The following is a 21,338-nucleotide window of genomic DNA, read 5'->3' as shown; positions in this document are numbered from 1 at the left end:
CAGGACATTTGCGGTGGGGGTGGACCGTGCACCTCTCTGGGCAGTGTCTGGGGGGCTGTGGTTGTGGCTGCGCGGGGTGTTGGTTCGGACCGGATCAGGAAGCTGACTGAATCCGTGAATGGAGGCCTTGGGGCTGTTGTCGGGGGGAGGGGTGGCTGTGTTGGACACTGAGTTTATATATTTTTTATTGTTTTATTAATTTTTTTTGTAGATGTGGAGTTTGTTTGTTGTTCTCACTTTGACAGGTGAAGGGGGACGGGTGAGATGGTGAAATCTTTGTTTTTCATTTAGTTGCCTAGTGGTTCTGCACACTGGTGGTTGCCTGGTGGTGGTGTGCATGGAGGTATTCTCTTGGGAGGGCCAAAATTTCACTTTTACTACTTAAAGGGACACTTCACCCATTTGCATTAATCTTTGTATAGTTAGAACCCTAGTCATGTTTTTGAATGGTCGTGCATAATTTCCTCAGTTGCTGCTGAAACAGGAGAAATATATATTTCAGTGTTGCACTTCCTTCTTTCAATGATGTAAAAATCATCATTTTGCATCATTGAAAGAAGGAAGTCCAATATCTTTGTTGAGCGGGTGAGACTACAAACAGCCCTTTTCTCAGTCAAATTGGCACCAAATTCGAAATGTATGTTACATTTCGACTACAAATATGAGACACTTTCAATGAAGATTAATGTTTCTATGGGTGAAGTGCTCCTTTAAATGTTCCGGTTTGGGGGTTTGTTGGCATTTTGGGTTGACCAGGAGCACTGTAGTTGTGCGGTGGCAGGGGTGGTCCTCAGGGATACAACTTGCCTAGTAATTCTGCACTCCCGGTATAGGGCTTATTCGCAAACACAGGAAGTAGCTAACCGCGGCCATCTTGTTGACATGACATCTGTCCTGCCCCTAGCCGCACGTAGATTTGAGTTGAGGGGAGCAGTAGCCTAAATGGCATCATCTCGTCAGTATTAAGAGAAGATAAGCTTGATTGGTGTGGAACCATATCAAATAGACCCAATAGCCTTAAGTAAAGATCCGTCCTTATTGCCAGGCGTAACTTATCTGGATATTTATAACTATATCGTTCATACAGTATCCGCATACATCATACAAGCACTGAAGGGCCGTTCACATTATAACGATAACTATATTATCGTCCACATCACCAAACAATACGTTTATGCTAATTCGCTCACGGCACTCGCGCAAATCACTTGCCTTTAATATTGCTTGTATGTCCTCAACACGCTGCGTTTCGCATAACTCTAAACAGTGAATATAATAGTTTGTGTAATCTCTTACCTTTTGGCATAACAGTTAGTTAATGTAATAGATTAAAAAACATTACGTCAATTTTCACAGCAACTGCAGGTAATCTTATGTTATAGACCTCAATGAGCTTCACTGTCATTTTAAGTGCTCGTGCACTTGAAGTTCAATTCATTGTATCTGCATCGTTATAGTTTTGGTGGGAGCTCCGCTATTCTCTTTAAAGCAACACCAAAGAGTTTTTTTTTACCTTAAAATAACGCTTCCAAAACAGTTTCATTCGTTCATCCACTCTAAACAGGGTGAACAGCACTTTCACATTCGCTTTGCAGCCCTCTATCGGCCAAAACCGCACTAAAGAAGTTTCCAACCGTCGGGTAGCGGTCCTGTAGTCCGAGTGAATACTACAAAAACTTGCTTTACGGCAGACCTACAATCCAATCAGAGCCAGCTATGCCTCAGTATTTATGACAGTGGGTAATGGACAATTACGCTTCTAACCTGTACGGGGAGCAAAGAGCCAAAACTCTTTGGTGTTGCTTTAATATAAAACGATTTTCAAAACTATATTTTTCATAGTTATCGTTATAATGTGAACGGCCCTTAATTCCCTACCTAGTATCAATGCCAGACCTATGTTCATAAAGTCATTAATCCTAATTTAATAACTGTCTCAATTTATAGCAGCTTATTTGAAAGAGCAGTTTCAGCCACTGCTTACAGCTAACCATATGTGATTAAATGATGGGGACAGACTTTGCTGTGAGGCATATATCCCTAACGTTACCTGTGGTAAAATGATGGGGACAGACTTTGCTGTTGGGAGTCTCTCCTTCTCTGGTTCAACTCCTCTGTCTCCTTCCTTTCATGTTTTCTGACAGTCTGTATCGCATAAAAACTAATTCCGGGGTTCTTTTTGCTGTTGTTAGAACAGCCGTGTATTACACCACACACCATCGCGCGGTTTTAAAGAATTACATCGATAATACCATGCATAATACCCACGCTGCCTCGCTTGTCAATTGACAGACTGACAGTTCTATGTCAACAATATGGCCGCCGCGAACATTGATGACGTAGATCGAATAACTCCTATACAAGTTCATTTAACAAACATTTTTTTTTTTTATGTTTCTGTAAAGCTCAGAGGTAGAGTATTGCATTAGCAATGCAAAAGGTCATTGGTTCGAAACTCTAAGAACACATACTGAAAAAATACATAATACCTTGTAATGCACTGTAAGTCGCTTAAGATAATAGCGTTTGCCGAATGCGTCAATGTAATGTTATAATCAATTATACCACATGGCTGTTGAATGCTTCTGATTAACAAATGTTTCACAGGTATGCATTATTTTTCGATAAATGCACACCTGACCTGTCAAATGTAACCACCCAAGCAATGTCTTTTGTAACCGTGGTATAAGAGGAATAATTGACTCTGATCCTTTGAGTTATTTAAAAATAATGCACACTCAGCTTCGTGACGTGCCGCATTACCACCTTGAGTGTGCATTATTTTGAATAATCCAGCTGCCCGTCATCAATTATTTCTTACGTATGCAACCATTATTTCTGTTTCTGATCGGCTTTTAGAATTAGTAGGAAAGGCTAATCTAATGATTTGAGCAGTCGATCAAATATTTGTGACAGGAAAAATCTGGCACAACATTCACCTGCAGAAACACTATTTAAACACTTTGGGGCAGTTTCCTGGACAGGGTTTGGATTAATCCAGTTATATTAGGATATTATATTAGGCCTTAGTTATATTAGGATTAGAGCTGGGCATGGATTGGTCTAGATTGATCTCATGCAAGGTGGAAGTGATTTTTTGCAGAATATGAGTTTGTGCTGTGTGTAAATATTATGTGTATGTAAACACACACACATACATATATGTACATTTAAGAAATGTTTTATTTATATATAATTTTTTTATTTATATATAATATAGAATATATAAAAATATAAATAAATATACAGTCTTGTTCAAAATAATAGCAGTACAATGTGACTAACCAGAATAATCAAGGTTTTTAGTATATTTTTTTATTGCTACGTGGCAAACAAGTTACCAGTAGGTTCAGTAGATTCTCAGAAAACAAACAAGACCCAGCATTCATGATATGCACGCTCTTAAGGCTGTGCAATTGGGGTTTTGGTTGAGGGGGGTGTGTTCAAAAAAATAGCAGTGTCTACCTTTGACTGTACAAACTCAAAACTATTTTGTACAAACATTTTTTTTCCTGTAATCCTGTGAATCACTAAACTAATATTTAGTTGTATGACCACAGTTTTTTAAAACTGCTTGACATCTGTGTGGCATGGAGTCAACCAACTTGTGGCACCTCTCAGCTGTTATTCCACTCCATGATTCTTTAACAACATTCCACAATTCATTCACATTTCTTGGTTTTGCTTCAGAAACAGCATTTTTGATATCACCCCACAAGTTCTCAATTGGATTAAGGTCTGGAGATTGGGCTGGCCACTCCATAACATTAATTATTTTGGTTTGGAACCAAGACTTTGCCCGTTTACTAGTGTGTTTTGGGTCATTGTCTTGTTGAAACAACCATTTCAAGGGCATGTCCTCTTCAGCATAGGGCAACATGACCTCTTCAAGTATTTTAACATATGCAAACTGATCCATGATCCCTGGTATGCGATAAATAGGCCCAACACCATAGTAGGAGAAACATGCCCATATCATGATGCTTGCACCTCCATGCTTCACTGTCTTCACTGTGTACTGTGGCTTGAATTCAGAGTTTGGGGGTCGTCTCACAAACTGCCTATGGCCCTTGGACCCAAAAAGAACAATTTTACTCTCATCAGTCCACAAAATGTTCCTCCATTTCTCTTTAGGCTAGTTGATGTTTTTTTTGGCAAATTGTAACCTCTTCTGCACATGCCTTTTTTTTAACAGAGGGACTTTGCGGGGGATTCTTGAAAATAGATTAGCTTTACACCAACGTCTTTTAACTGTCACAGTACTTACAGGTAACTCCAGACTGTCTTTGATCATCCTGGAGGTGATCATTGGCTGAGCCTTTGCCATACTGGTTATTCTTCTATCCATTTTGATGGTTGTCTTCCGTTTTCTTCCACGTCTCTCTGGTTTTGCTCTCCATTTTGAGGCATTGGAGATCATTTTAGCTGAACAGCCTATCATTTTTTGCACCTCTTTATAGGTTTTCCCCTCTCCAATCACCTTTTTAATCAAAGTACACTGTTCTTCTGAACAATGTCTTGAACGACCCATTTTCCTCAGCTTTCAAATGCATGTTCAACAAGTGTTGGCTTCATCCTTAAATAGGGGCCACCTGATTCACACCTGTTTCTTCACAAAATTGATGACCTCAGTGATTGAATGCCACACTGCTGTTTTTTTGAACACACCCCTTTCGGCTAATTCAACTACTTGCCCGGTTGCGCAGCCTTGGGAGCGTGCGTGTCGTGGGTGCTGGGTCTCGTTTGTTTTCTGGGAGTCTGCTGAACCTGCTGGTGACTTGTTTGCCACGTAGCATTGGAAAAGTGTGCTGAAAGCCTTGATTGTTCTGGTTGGTCACATTGTGCTGCTGTTGTTTTGAACAAGACTGTATATACACATGTAAATGTTTCTTAAATGCATACATGAATGTGTGTGTATTTATTTAAACATGGTTATAACACACAGCACAAACTCATATATTGTGCAGAGGATGACTTTTGTTTTGCGTGTGATTGATCTGGATTGATCTATGCCCAGCTCTAATTAGGATATTAGTAGTTTTTTACAAACATACCTTACAAAAACCAGTACTGGGGTGAATATTAAGACAAAACATGTTAAAATATATCAGTGCAAGATGTTTTTAAATTAAAGGTATTGCGGAGGATTTTCTTTTTCCGGGTGGATCATCAAGACTATTGGTCCTCCTAGTTGTCAATCAGGAGTGTTTCGCAATTGCATTTTTTTAAAAAGTGAAGAAGTCGGTTCTTTTCAAAAATTTGAGAAAATCCTCCGCTACACCTTTAAGGCAGCTCAAACATGCATTTTAGTCTGGGACTTATTTGGTCTGGGACTATTCTGGATGGGCCCTGTCTGGGAAACTGTGTATTTATACATGTCAAAGACAATTAAAAAACAAGCATAAGTACTAAAGTAAACGATAACAAACATATCATCATTAGTAAACGCCAACCCCATTCTCTTCTATTGTTACAGTTGTACAAATGACAGCGCATCATTTTATATCATTCTATACCAGTTTGTTTTTACAAACTATATCAGCACGCTGCTATAAAGCCAAATCACACAACTACTAGAGCAATATTAAACATTAGTTTGACTCATTAGTGCCAAACTACTTGCTTCTGCTATGGATTCCTGATACGGATGAGTTTTTATTGCATGTGACAAGAAAGAGGGAAGAGCGTGACACAAAAAAATTACATACTATGCTGTATGCACTTGTTTATCCTAGTACTTTCGCACTTGTTTTAAGTGTCTGACATGAATTTACACACAAACCCTGTTTTCACAGACAGGACTTAAGGCTAGTCCTAGACCAGTGTTTCCCAACCCTGGTCCTCGGGCACGCCCTCCCAGAAAGCTTTAGATGTCTCCTTATTTAACACACCTGATTTAACTCATCAGCTTGTTAGGGGCACATGTTTACCATTTTAGAAGGAGGCTGATGAGTCGAATCGGGTAAAACCATCCAAATTGTTCATCTTGTCAAAATCCATTGTCCATTAAACATATCCTTTTAGACTGTATTACATTTACTCCTGTGAGAAATCGTTTTTACTCTGTTGATAGTTTTAAAAAGGTTTTTAATCAAGTGAGCCCAACATGGTTTTAAGATTTTTAGAGGAAATAAATTTGAAACATCTATTTTAATCTTCCTTTGATTTAATTATACTGTATTCTCGCCATGAATATTCTGCATTTCACAAAAAGTCGAACCTGTTTGCGCCTTCATTGCAGACACCTTAAAGTATGTTCCACATCGAGGAACAAGGGTAAGTCATATTCTGACTATACAAAGCTTAATGCAAATGGGTGAAGTGTCCCTTTAATGGCGCGCTCCGATTATTAGCATCAGTTTTAAGAAGGTTGTGGTCATGACAGTGTTGCCTTCTAAATCAGCTTCTTTTTTGTCCACAAATCAAGTGACTTTTAATAAATGAGTAAAAAATGAACAAATAAAAGAGTAAACTATTGCCCCGCCTAAGACTTATCTCTTTAACCAAGCATTTACCTACTTCATCTCCTATACATACTTATGCCGCATTTATTATACTGTATGAATGCCTTTAACACTACATGTGATGGGCCTCTTTACTAATTGCACCTTGTTTCTGTTTCCCTGTCTCATCCTCGTTCACCGAGCAAATCTGAGACGGACAGGTCCAATTCCAATTTGGAGGGATGCTCATCCCACCATTCATCGCCTGATGCCCATCCTCATGCTGCTAAATTGATGACTGCTCACATATACTCACCGGCCACCTTATTAGGTACAGCTTACTAGTACCGGGTTGGACCCCCTTTTGCCTTCAGAACTGCCTTAATCCTTCGTGGCATAGATTCAACGAGGTACTGGAAAAATTCCTCAGAGGTTTTGGTCCATATTCACATGATACCATCATGCAGTTGCTGTAGACACGTTGCCTACACATCCATGAAGCGAATCTCCAGTTCCACCACATCCCAAAGGTGCTCTATTGGGTTGAGATCTGGTGACTGTGGAGGCCATTTAAGTACAGTGAACTCACTGTCATGTTCAAGAAACCAGTCTGAGATTATTTATTCTGCCGGAAGTAGACATCCGAAGATGGGTACACTGTGGTCATAAAGGGATGTACATGGTCAGAATCAATGCTCAGGTAGGCTGTGGCATTGACACGATGCTCAATTGGTACTAATGGGCCCAAAGCGTGCCAAGAGAATATCCCCCACACCATTACACCAGCACCAGCAGCTTGAACATTGATACAAGGCAGGATGGATCCACATTCTCATGTTGTTGACGCCAAATTCTGACCCTACCATCAGAATGTCGCAGCAGAAATCGAGACTCATCAGAGCAGGAAACGTTTTTCCAATCTTCTTTTGTCCAATTTTGGTGAGCTTGTGCGAATTGTAGCCTGGTTTTCCTATTCTTTACTGTCATGAGCAGTGTTGGGGAAAGTTACTTTTAAAAGTAATGCATTACAATATTAAGTTACTCCCAAAAAAAGTAACTAATTGCATTACTTAGTTACTTTTCATGGAAAGTAATGCTTACGTTACTTTTAGTTACTTTTGCGTTACTTTTTCTTGGCTGAAGCTTGATCTCTTTCAGCCCTTGCAGGTGTTTTTATGACTGAAAAGTTTTGCATTCAGAAATTGCATATTTCATCACAAAAATGTTTAGCTCTGGCCTGCCATCTCAGTTTCTGACTCAAAATGTTTCCACACAGGCACAGAGAGTGCATACGTTTAGTTTAATTCAGTACATATTTTTTAATCAAATTAATTAAACTAAAAAAGTAACTTGAGTTACTTTTTTGAAAAAGTAACTCAAATATCAATGTGTACATTTAAAAAGTAATGCGTTACTTTACTCGTTACTTCAGAAAAGTAATATTATTACGTAACTCAAGTTACTTGTAATGCGTTACCCCCAACACTGGTCAGGAGTGACACCCGGTGTGGTCTTCTGCTGCTGTAGCCCATCCACCTCAAGGTTCGGCGTGTTGTGGGTTTAGAGATGCTCTTCTGCATACCTCACTTTTTTATTTTGCTTTTACCTCCATTGTACCGAACTGTGACGCCTGAATATATATATATGTTTATATGTATATATTTATATGTGTTAGTATTATATAGCATAGTATATACTAAATTCTATACTACATTACCGTAACATATGTTGTAGCTGAAATTAATAACAGGGTCTCTTTCCTCGGTTACAAACTGCACCACACTACAGCTGTAACATGTAAGATGGGAACTGCACCTCCTGGCTAAGCCTGGTTTTCTCACTGGGTTTTTATTTCTGTCTCCCTGAAGAAGTTTCCCCCTTGACCAATGTTTCTGTGTGGCTTGCTTACTAGGAAACTGCTGATATTAACCTTATAACGTCTTTAGAAAATTATGTTAATACTGGTATAAAGTTTGGAGTTGGAGTATATTACATACACTGTTCTATCACTGTTCTATTACTGTATGTTCATAATTTAGCTTGGAATGGAGTAATTCTTATTATATTATTTATATAAGAAATAACTCCATGTAACCTCAAATACTCCATCCTTAACTGTATTTAAAACTTTGAGGTTCTTTGCTTTTCTGTGTCGTCTTTTATTCTATTACATGTACAGATGATTTGGTATGATGAACAATTGTGAAAAGCACTGTATAAATATAATTGAATTGAATTAAATTGATGTTTGTTAAACATTTTTGCAAGGATATTGTACTAAGACATAAAGTTGGTGAAATGCTCAAAAATGTTTTGTAACCTTTAAATAATGGAAAGTAAGAAAGCTGGATATTGTATTGTTTTGGATTATAAAAATTAATGTTTAAAGAATATTATATTTGTGAAAATAAAGTTTTGAAAATATTGTAAGAAACTTTTTATAACCTTTGAACACAAATGTTTAAAATGATAACTATATTGTTGATATAATTTAGAAATAACCATTAAAAGAATGTTATACAGTATGTGAATGTTGTGAAAAATGTTTTTGTAACCTTTAAATAACGTTCTAATCATGACAAGAAAACTGGACATTTTGACGTTTTAAGAATGTTAAAAATAAATGTTCTAAGAACGATGTATTATGGATGAGAAAAAAGTTAGGAAAACGTTATATGAAACGTTTTTAGAACCTTTAAATAACGTTCTAATCACGAAAAGAAAACTGGTCAATTTAACGTTTTAAGAATGTTAAAAATAAATGTTCTAAGAACGTTGTATTATGGGTGAGAATAAAGTTAGGAAAACGTTATATGAAACGTTTTTAGAACCTTTAAATAACGTTCTATTCACGACAAGAAAACTGGACATTTTAATGTTTTAAGAACATTACAAAGAAATGTTTAAAGAACGTTCTATAATGGGTGAAAATAAAGTTAGGAAAACGTTATATGGAACGTGTTTAGAACCTTTAAATAACGTTCTAATCACGAAAAGAAAACTGGACATTTTAACGTTTTAAGAACGTTATAAATAAATGTTTTAAGAACGTTCTATAATGGGTGAAAATAAAGTTAGGAAAACGTTATATGGAACGTTTTTAGAACCTTTAAATAACGGTATAATCACGACAAGAAAACTGGACGTTTTAACGTTTTAAGAACGTTATAAATAAATGTTTTAAGAACGTTCTATAATGGGTGAAAATAAAGTTAGGAAAACGTTATATGGAACGTTTTTAGAACCTTTAAATAACGTTATAATCACGACAAGAAAACTGGACATTTTAACGTTTTAAGAACGTTATAAATAAATGTTCTAAGAACGTTGTATAATGGGTGAAAATATAGTTAGGAAAACGTTATATAGAACGTTTTTAGAACCTTTAAATAACGTTATAATCACGACAAGAAAACTGGACATTTTAACGTTTAAATAACGTTCCAAAACAACGTTCCCACAACCAAAATAGAACGTTTGGAAAACGTTTTTAGAACCTAAATTTGTTAGCTGGGTCTCAGTCTCAAACAGGCGTGATCACCCTTCAGCCACAGTTTCTGTTACAGGTGGACTGCAGAATGGAGCCAGACACTGTGGTGCAGATACTCTACAAGGCCAAAGAGGACATCAATGCTAACCTCACAGGAGCGGGTCGCTTTAATGCCAGCATTGCCTTTTACACCTCTAGCAGTTTCAACCAACAAATTTTTTACTTGCCATACGAGGTGAACCTTAACCAATACATGTATGTTCAGGTTTGGCTAAACAGACCTGATACGAGCCTTGATCTCTTCCTGGAGACCTGTGTCGCATCTCCAGATCCAAATGACTTCAAAACTCGCTCCTATGACCTGCTGCGTAATGGGTAAAATCACACCACAGAAAATTTGATGTTTTTAGTTTAGGATGTATATAGACTAGTACATAGACATTTAGTTTTTTTTGTTACTTCCTTAACCATATAGTACACGACAGTGTTAAACAATATCTATTAATGGCTCAAATAATTCTGGGTTAGTTGTAAATTAAATTTGAGTTTCGCTGTTTTGTTTCAGATGTCCCAGAGACAGCTCATATTATTCCTACATCAACGGTCAGCAGTATTACGCACAGTTCCGTTTCCAGGCTTTTAAGTTCCTTCAGACTCATGCCAATGTGTACCTGCAGTGTAAGGTGATCATTTGTCCAGATAATGATTACAACTCTCGGTGTCGTCAGGGGTGCCGTTTACGTCGCAAGAGGTCCCTTGAATATAACCACCACAAAAATACTGTGATACTGGGGCCAATCACACTCAAAGGTCAGAGGGTAACTCAGATTATTCTTTTGGATCTTCAGGGACAAAAAGTGTTTGTTTTTTTTGTATTACAATCTATATAGAATGAAAAGTAGGCACATGAAATATGGTTTTAGAGGCAGTTTACATGACAATGTTTTCAACCAAAATTCATCCGTTTTGGTTTTTCGGTTATAGAACAACAACGTTTTCAGTTTCTGTAAACATAAGCTTTTGTAAATGGGTTTCAAAGTACAAAGTTCAAAATGATGGCATTAACTTTCTGTGTAAAAGACATAAACACAAATCTGTGACAACAGTGACATCATGTGTATGAGTATTGTGTGTTCGGTATACAGGCATGTGTGAGTACTTCATAACCAACAACAAACGCGGCTTACAGGACTTTGTTTGTGCTACTCAAGTTTATTAGCCCTTTTCCAAAAATGTTTTAAAATGTTTTTCTAGTCATATAAGGGGTCAGTTGTGGTAATAAACCTACCTCATCAGTCATCTAAACAAAGTTGCTTGATGTTTTATCTGTCTTAAATACATTTTAGCAAGAGAGTCATGTGCATCATCATGTCAAAGAACGTGCATGCAGCACACGGGTCGAAAGGTTTTATGATAAAAGAGACACATGTACGAAATACTCGCAAGACAAAAAATTAACACTAAACCCTGATTACACATGAGATTTTTGCAACATGATCTCACAAAGTTCCGTGGGATAGTCACGGAATTTTGTGCTCATTTTTCCGTGGCATTCTCACGGATCTCCGCATTTTTCCGTGGCCCTGCTACGGACTGTCTTTTTCGTGGCATTCTCACGGATTGGTTACTCAACTGCTTTTTCCTATTTTCAAACCATTTTCGCTTCGGTTTAGGGTTAGATTTGGTGTTTGCGTTAATATGTCACTTTAACTATTGGTTTATACTATTTTTTCTGATTTATTCTTTTATATTTTCTAAACTTTAAACAATTGTTGCCTGGCATTGGGGTTAGAGTTGGGTTTGGGTAGGGATGTCATTTCATGTAAATCTAACCCTAAACCGAAGCGAAAATGGTAAGAAAATAGGACAAAACAGTTGAGTAACCAATCCGTGAGAATGCCACGAAAAAGACAGTCCGTAGCAGGGCCACGGAAAAATGCGGAGATCCGTGAGAATGCCACGGAAAAATGAGCACAAAATTCCGTGACTATGCCACGGAAATTCGTGAGATCAGGTTGGATTTTTGGCTAATATTTGGCAAACGCGAGCATCTCTTTTATCATAAACCCCTTTCGAAGCGTCTGCAGCAGGCTCGTATTTTGACATCACGCGTGATGCACCCATGATGTGCCAAACACGCGCCCTCAAAAAAGAAGTCACTGGCAGTCACTGGTAACAGGTATCATTTGTAATGGACTTTCTGAATGACTCATTATTTTATCTCTCTGTCTAGGAGAAAAGCCTGGTGTGAAGAAGTCTGAGAAGAGAAAGAAATAAAGAGATCATCTTCATTGCCTGAAAACAGTGATAATTATCAAAAATCTCTGTTAACCACTTCTCAATCCAAATCAATAAAGCATTCCTAAACAGCTGTGCTTGTCATTGAAGCTTCTATTGTTTATATTAACCTGATTTCTCTGAGTATTTATCCTTGTTCTGTGATGTGACATGTAGACAAACATTTTTTTGTTTGGGTCTGTAATGCCTTAGAAGCTTCCTAAAAACCTCTCTCAGAGAGCTCTATTAGGGTGGGGGATTTCAAACAAGTGGTTTTGCACCTATTTGGCTCCCTACTGGCTTAACTTGCAATCTCATTACTGATTGGCTGACTTTGATGCCACTCAAAAAATGTAGCCAATTATTTTAAAGTGGAGGGGCAGTTAGATGCCTGTGATGTCATAAGTATCAGTTTTTCAGATTGGGCTGTTTTCTGGCTGACATTTCTAAAAGAGGAATTTCTTTGAGACTAAGATGTTTAGCATGTTTAGCACTTTTTGTATGTTTGTGAATGTGGGTAGACTACCATTATTCAACAAAGACAAGGTAAAAATGGTTTTTCATTCTCTGTCCCCTTTAAAGATAATACTGGTTGTATATGTAAGTTCAGAAACCAAGCAAGCATCATATTATGTCAAAATCTGTTAGAGAAACTTGATTAAATGAACCGCAGTGTGACTCATGTATGATGAGGTAAAATCATGTATATTGGGGGGAAATTAAGAAAATAAGAGTCATGTCAAAGAAGGTTTATAACACGTTTCTCACAGGCTCTTAAAGGAACAGTGTACCTGAAATTATAGGTCACTTTTTACAATAAAGCTCTTTAAATGTGAAACAAAAAGGATTTTCCTGCAAAGATCTAATAATCTTTTTCGGGTTTGATTAATAACATTTTAACAAATAATTTATGTTAAAAATTCATAGACATTACATAAAAAATCTGTAAACCCAGTATTTAATTGGCTTTAGTGCAATATTTTATGTATTTAATGTCTTTACTACATGATCACAGAATCAGCTCTAAATCATTACACCACATTTTCCACAGTCAGTATGTGTAATTTTCTTTAACTCTCAACAGTTATATGACTGTGTGGAAGTTATATTTTAGAAAACTTTTTTAGTTAAAAACAGTTTATTTAAATTCTTGAAAAATGCTGTTCTAAATATTTATGCAGAATGCACTTAAAAATAAAGAAAAAGTGCAATGAACAGAAATCTGTCATATTTGCTGCATGGAAAGATAAAATGGTTACATATTAATATATACGAGCCCTTCTTTGTCAAGTGCCACCCACCTACAAAGGTCTTACTTATGAGGATGCTTCATAAGTTCTTAATAAGACTTATGTAATAGGATGATGGTGGCCACACTTTCATTTCATTTTAGGCCAGACATTATTATTATTATTATTTTTAGGCCCATTTTGCCTTTATTTGATAGACAGTAATACAAGATGACAGGAAAGTACAGGGTGGAGAGTGGGGTATGGGATCACGCAAAGGACCTCGAGACAGGATTCGAACTCGGGTCGCCGGAAGTGCGTCTGCACCATATGTCAGAGCACTGTCCACTACACCATCGGCTCCGACAGGCCAGACATTCTTTAATGCTCATACCAACTATTCACCAACCATTCAGAACCAGTAGATTAGATGTTTTCAAAGGGGTCCGGAGATCCACAGGGGTCCCCCAGATGGTTTTATGGAGTCCCAAGAAAAAGACTATTACTATTTCTCTAACACAGTTAAAATTTTCCTTTATACAAAATATGGATGTATGGACATGAGTTTTCGGAAACGGGTCCTGCACTAAGGGTTCGTCACATGTGGGGTCCCTGCTATCATAAAGCTTGAAAACCCCGGATCTAGACCAGTGGTGAGGCCAGAGAGTGGACCTTTGTGAAATAGGGTGGATCTCAAAGCCTTTTATTAAGTTACATAATTTTACAATATAGTGGTTAAATGCACTCTCAGAAAAGTACAAAGGTTGTCACTGGGACATACCCTTTCAAAAAGTACTCAAAAAGTGCACTTTAGTACTTCAAAGGTACATATTGACAGATCAAAGATAAATATTTGTACCTAAATGTTACATATTAGGATCTTTTTAAAGGGTTCTGCCCCAGTGACAGCTTTGTACCTTTATTTGTGAAAGTGTGGATTACAGTCTTGTTCATTCAATAAATTAAAAATAATGTATCTGATTAACAGAGGTAATTTTCCTTTTGCTTTCTGTTGTTTGATTAACACAAACATAAAAGGACACAAACATAAGCAGATTTTGAGGGTACAGTGCCACATTAAGAATGGATCAGCACAGATCCATGTACTGTTTGCGTTCACTTTAAGACATAAACGACTGGTTTTATGAAAATACTTCCCAAGACTGTGGTATTTTGGGATAATTCTGTGTGTATGTGCCCTGTCAAGTGCAAAGAGATCCTGTGTTTGTGTGCTTTTTGAAACGTGCATCTCTGCAGAGGCGTCATGCCCATTCAAACTAAGGGGGCACGTGCCCCCTTGGTTTTTTTGAGCCAATGGATTTTGCATCCAATCTTAAAATCAAATAAGCGTCCATTAATCTGTTATTTGACGTTTAATCTATTTAATATGCACACTATTATACATTCTGTGCTGCATCCTTGTCACTTTTCGGATATTTTCGCCGTTTTGATAGTGTTTTGATCATGTTACATTACTTTTATTCTGGCGGCAGCTGGTGCTGCACTCAGTACAGTCGCAGACGTCATCAGCGTCTGGGCGCGCTCACGAGCTCTCTCCTGTTGCTGGCTTGCTGCTGCATTTTTCTATCTGAGGAATTAAAACGTGTTAGAAACGCTCACAACATTTCCAAACCCCACTACGGTAATGTGCAGTTAACCTCCTCTGTGTAGAAAATGTATGGTTTAAAATGTGACCGTCTCAACGTTATATTAGTAGAGATTCATCTTCTTGGCACAACGCCAAAGTTCGCCAGAGTTCACGCGGGCGCGGAATCTCACATGCTCACATATGAGGTAAACTTTAATGCAAAAATCCGTTCCTCTAATAATTTTATCTAAACATATTTTTTTAAATCATTATTGAACATTAAAATCAATCACGTGGCTATAGCTTATGTCATTTTCGTTGTTTATATACTTTATGGATTTAAAATCACATTAATTGTATAAGATAATGCAGTTGTTGTGCAAAATGCATTAATGACACAATTAAACAAGCCATTAAGACTTAAATAAATAAAACATGCCGTTTCAGATGTAAATATGATGCAAATGTGTCATTATTCCAATTGAATAGTATTTGATATTAAAGTTAGTCAACACTTTTATTTTGGAGGTTTTTGCATGAAAGCAGGGGTTTTCAGATTGTTAGAAATGTAAGTGCCATGGAAAAGACTGAAAGCTCTATAATATTTCGTTTGATGTCTGTGTATGCACAAATTTCTGTTAGCTGTTGACACTGTGCCCCCTTAAAAAAAATTGGTGCATGACGCCCCTGCATCTCTGTGTGTGCCCTTATGAGTGTGTGTCCATTTGTGTGCGCGTGTGCACAGAAAACAGCTCACTTAAACATCTTGTGCTTAATTTAAAATAGCTTGAATGTTAACATTTATAGAAACACATTCAAATGATAAGCTTTCTATATAAATAGTTATTTATTTCTGAATGATGTGCATTTGGGCGATTATTATTAAAAAGATTATTATCATTTATACATATTTTCTTTTGCTTTAATTTTGTGTCTCTTCTGACTGGGTGGCTAGCCGTCAATTTGAATGGGCTTGTGCCACCCTGGCCCTTATGTAGCCTCGCCACTGATATAGACTATCCAGTGTATCACGGAATTTGTGAGTAAATAAATGGGGTATGTTTCTGTATAATTCACTTTGTACGATTAGCCAACTCATCAAATATGTAAGGATTTACGTGAGATCAGGCTGGATATGTCACTTGTATAATAATTTTTACATTTTGAGAACATGAAGCTATTAAATTGTGGCCCTCCCTGCAAACCCACCTAAAGTCTTTATTAGGATGGTCCTTGTAATGGGTCTAATTTTTTTTTTAAATGTTCAACTCTCACCCCCTAAATGTGTTAGGATATTAATAAAAACACATTGTGCAACATTTTTAATTGTTCCTACAATATCTAAAGGTTGCTCAAAGCCTTTTTGCAAAAACCGTACCATTTAAAAATGCACAACACACATAAAACTTCCTTGAAGGGTAACTTTGTTCCAGTTATTTTAGTCTCTTCTGATCCGAGAAACCATATAATCGACTTGCTTCGTGTTGCTTCAGCCATTGTCTCAGTGATTATTGTCTATTGTGCTTCATTCACATTAAAGCTTTCTTGCTTTGAAAGACATATCACAACTAAAGCAGGAGTTGTTATTGCAAAAAAAAGGAGTTGTTATTGCATGGAGCATGGTTAAATAAATACATTGCTGCCAAAAGTATATATTATTAATCAATTATACACGCTAGCACAAAGTATCACATAATACGCGAGCGAATGTGTTAAACTTCAAAGGTCTTGAGCAACCTCTAAATATTAATTAATATTGAATAAATGTTGCCCCTTTTTTTATTGACAGTTTTTTCCAATTGCTAACACACAGTTTTGCAAACTAGTCTGGTTTTATCAAAAAACTTAACACAATTTACAAAACCACACACCCAAATAGCAAAATACCACATATATCCTGCAAAATGAAGCACTCCAACCGAAAATACATATAACATTATTAAAATCAAACTTTGACACAAATTGGAACACACTTCATTCATATTATCAGATTTTTGTCTAACCAACTACACACAGTTGGGCATAATGAAAAGTGCACTTTTCTTTAGTATGCTTTGCCATAATACTAAAATATGTATTAGATTGTTCACATGCACAAAAATATTTGCAGATACACACACATGCTGTTGATTTTTTTTTCACCAAACAAGTCATAACGCCTCGTCCACATCACAGGCAATATATTTCCTTGCCAGACATCGAGGGAAGAAGCGCCTTGAGCGCCTTATCCATCCCTAAATTGCACCAACATCAATCTCATCATATGTCTCTTCCATCGCCTGCAAAAGAGGCATGCCCACAAAGGGCTGGTGGTCATATACCTTCCATATACCTCTTCTATGGGGTTCAAAAATGGCAAGTATGGTGGGAGGTATTGCACGATAAATGTTTGGTAGTCAGCAAACCAGTTTTGGACTGGAGCTACACGATGAAAGCTCACGTTGTGCAACACTACAACATACCGGTTGCTTTGGTCTACATCATTTATACACTCTGATGGTATGAGAATGTTTTGGAGTTTTTCTAGAAATGTGAGAATATGGGCTGTGTTGTATCAAGGTTGGCATGACGGTGGAGGACACCATCCATATTGGAGATGGCAGCACACATTGTGATGTTCCCACAACGTTAGCCAGGAACATCTATAATGGCTCTGTGGCAAATGACGTTCCTGTGGTCTTTTCGAGTGCTTACATCCTGATTGAAGTGTTAACAATTAACCATTCAGGTGTTTGGGCAGGTGGCACATATATTGGCCATTTAGCTCGTGTAGTGTCATTTTGAATGGTAGTGTTTTGAAAAGGCAAACATGTGACTTTATGTCAGATTGTTGTGTCTTGTGCAGAGAACCGTGTTCAGTGCATTTAAAAAGTGCCATTGTGAATTGCAAAATGTGTGTAAAGCAGAAAATGTGTTTAGACTTTTGGAGACTTGAGAAGAGGTGTTGCTCTCTGTGTGTCAGTTTAAATTGTTGTGCTGTTCATGTCATTTTAGTGTGTTAGCAATTGGAAAAAACTGTAAACATATTGGTAGGGGGAGAGCATGAACTTTTAAAAGTTGAAAAATAAGGACCATCCTACTGTAGGCTTTATACTTTACTATTTGACTTTACTATTGACCAAGTAAGATCATGTCAAATATTAAAATCAATGTAAAATCAGTCGCTGAATTCAAACTTTGATGCTTCATAATTACATTATTAGAGAATTAGAGACTTAATTTCATAGACAGGGTCACAATTTTCTTCATTGCCATTGAAGGATGTGGAAAACTTGTAATAGGCTATCTGTCGAGTAGTCGTGGAAAAGCCACAGCTGGATATTCTCTGCTTCTGTCGTATTCATTTATGGATTTATATGTTGACACAAGATGTGATAATGGAGTAATCATGCAGTACAGATAATATTGTGACGAGCTACCCGAATAACCCCACCCACTACTGTTGGATGATTATTATGTAATACTTTTTATGGCTTTACAGAACTTTTTTTCTTGTCTGGCTAACTTTCGAAATTCTCTTTTGAAAACTTTTTGTAATGTACTGTCTGCAATGTGTGCTTATCGCATATAGGTAAATAGACTGTAAGAATTGCTTCTGGATCCAATGTAAATTTAACCATCGTGTTTTTGATTATCTATACTGAAATTTTTGATCAGGGCTGCGTTCCCCGAAGCCTTCTTAGCTCTACGTCGTTCTTAAGTTGTACCTTAAGCTGTACCTTATCGTTAATACCTGTTTCCCGAAACGTTCTTAGTTACGTATCACTTCTGTAAGTCATTCGTTCGGAAGGTTGGTCTGGAGCACTCTTAGCTTTACCTTATCCCACTTGACTCCGCTAGGGGCCATCACTGTGATAAAAGCTTACATTGCAGTCTATATAACTAAATATCTGTAAAAAAAAAAGTTGAAGTACACTCCGTGTTAAATTAGGCATTTTTTATTTAAAGAATAAAATATTCACATAATTAGACATTATAACTGATGGTTGTTAGATTTTTAATATTTTTTTCCAAAGGAACATTAGCTTCGAACCATACCTGTCAAGTTTTGGATTTGAAAATAAGGGAAATTTTCCGGCGCCCACCGCGAACAGTCCCACCACCAACCCAAACAAGCTCCAGTATTCCTTACATTTTAAGACTGGTGAGGGCCGGATAATATTTTTTAAACCTTAGTGCTGATAATTGTGTTAAAATTAACTAAACAAACTAATTCATTAGCAAGAAAACTAGTGAAACACACAGCTCTGTGAAAACTACATTTCATAAGTCACACTCATACTGTACATACTATACACACAAATTTGCATCTGTACAAAACCCAATGGCCTTAGTTTGAAAAGCCTTATTTTAACTTCTTTTGCATTATACCTTAATGCCAAAATTATTTATAAACCATTCACTTTTCTTTGTAATGAGAACAGTCATTTAGAAAATGAAAATGCTAGATGGGGCATTGGCCCAAACCAAAAAGGGCACAGGGAGTGGTACTAGTATGGTTTTAATAAAGTACTATAAATAAATGATGTGTTACTATATTACTAGCATCAACTTAGACAAGTGATTATAATGGGAAAATATAATAACAAAAATTAAAGTGTGACAATAGATATTCAATATGATTTACCTGCTGGCTTGATGGAGCTTTGAATCAATGTTTGCAATGTTGAACTGCCTTCACCAGCCTCCCTTTCCCTTCTCTGTCTTTATTTTGTGAAGGCATTGGTGTTTTTTGGTATTTTTGTATACAAAGTGTGCCAACAACAGCAAATTTAGTGTTTATGTTAACTTAGATCTGACCGGGAACATTTAATTCATTAGAAGAATCAGTGGATCTTTAGCTATCTGGGATTGGGAATGTTTTTTATTACTCCGCCCGGGCATTATTATTTTTGTAATAACGCAGGTTAAAATACGGGAGATTTACGGGAAAATACTAATACGGGAGGACGGCGGGAAAGAAGGGTAAAATACGGGACTTTCCCGGCCAAAACGGGATACTTGACAGGTATGCTTCGAACTATTATTACAGGCTTAAGAAACTATTAAAAAAGATTTTGGGTGGAGGAGTTGGTGAAACTGGCAGCTATACAGCGAATCTTACTAGTTCATTTGTGCATTTCAAATCCGTTAAATCTTTAGTTTACCGGCTATTTTAGCTGCAATAAAAGTAAAATCGCAGACCACGGGAGCACATTAATCACGAAATCATAATTGTTGATTTTCCTAAATATTATTATTGATGTTAATTCGACTTTGCATCAAAGTTTTTTTTAATGTTTTCTAACTTTGAGGCAGCTGCATGCCATATTCTTTATAAACAAGAAAATGCTCCACTTGATTATTGCTTGTATAAGGTCAACAAATTTTCCACATTAAAACTAATCAAAGCTAAAACCTAAAACAATCATAATATTTATTTATATATCATATTATATATATTTTATGTTATATTTAAGGTAAACAGACAGGCGCGGCTTCAGAAATGCGTCCATTAAGCGTTATCCGCATTGTAAACGCGCTGCTTGCGCAGTGTCCAGACACATTAACGCGTGAATTAATGAACAACAATTTGTTTTTATAGCTAAGTGTAATGCCAAGCCAGGTGACTTGCACGACCCACCTTATTCCCCTGTGCAACGCATTTATTGGGAACCCCTAATTTAAATTATCCTTTAAAGTGAAGGAATAATGGATGCATTGGAGCAGTTTATGCATTATACTTTTGAACATGAAGTTGCGAGTTTTGCATGGGTTTGATATAAAATAATATATACAAGGTTTATATTTAGTTGTTTGCAATTTGAAATATTTTTACCAGATATTCCTAATAAATGTGACTTAAACTATTTCTGAAATGTTTCTTTAATGAATAATACTGCTCTCTCATAACGCAGCGAAGTACCTATTACATAAAGTGAACAATTGATTGTCGAGCAATCGATATCAACCTATTCAGCACCATCGCCATGGACAGCAGCTGGTAACGTCGTACGTAAGAAAGTATACCTTAAGAAACCCTCTAAGGTACAGTTCGGGAAACACGCCTAGAAAAGGTAAACCTGTAGTTAAGGTTTAACTTAAGAGTCTTCCTAGCGCGCTAAGAGAGAACGTTATCGGGAAACGCAGCCCAGTATATTATCATAAACTTTGTGTCAATAAATAAATCCATAAATTTTCCCAAGAGCCGCTGATCATCCAGCTGTGTCTTTTCCACAGTTATGCAGTCATTTTATTTTTTACCATCACAGGTTCCAGGATATTGTTGTGTTATAAGGAAATAATTATAAGGATTATTATATGGTGTGTTG

General features: G+C 36.8%; 1 protein-coding gene across 1 annotated transcript in view; it reads left to right on the top strand.

Moving 5' to 3' along the window:
• LOC129417038 (uncharacterized) overlaps positions 1-12,304 on the top strand; it is a 45,286-nt gene extending 32,982 nt beyond the window's left edge. Inside the window, exons 23-25 of the mRNA XM_073869364.1 lie at positions 10,010-10,308; positions 10,499-10,743; positions 12,167-12,304. Coding sequence (XP_073725465.1) covers positions 10,010-10,308; positions 10,499-10,743; positions 12,167-12,210 — 588 coding nt within the window. The 3' untranslated portion in view covers positions 12,211-12,304. The remainder of the gene's footprint in view (positions 1-10,009; positions 10,309-10,498; positions 10,744-12,166) is intronic.
• Positions 12,305-21,338: the final 9,034 nt, after the last annotated feature.

Source organism: Misgurnus anguillicaudatus, chromosome 7 (genome assembly GCF_027580225.2).
Source record: "Misgurnus anguillicaudatus chromosome 7, ASM2758022v2, whole genome shotgun sequence".
NCBI lineage: Eukaryota > Metazoa > Chordata > Actinopteri > Cypriniformes > Cobitidae > Misgurnus > Misgurnus anguillicaudatus.
Note: the sequence above shows the minus strand (reverse complement) of the source record. Positions and strands in the feature narration are given on the sequence as shown.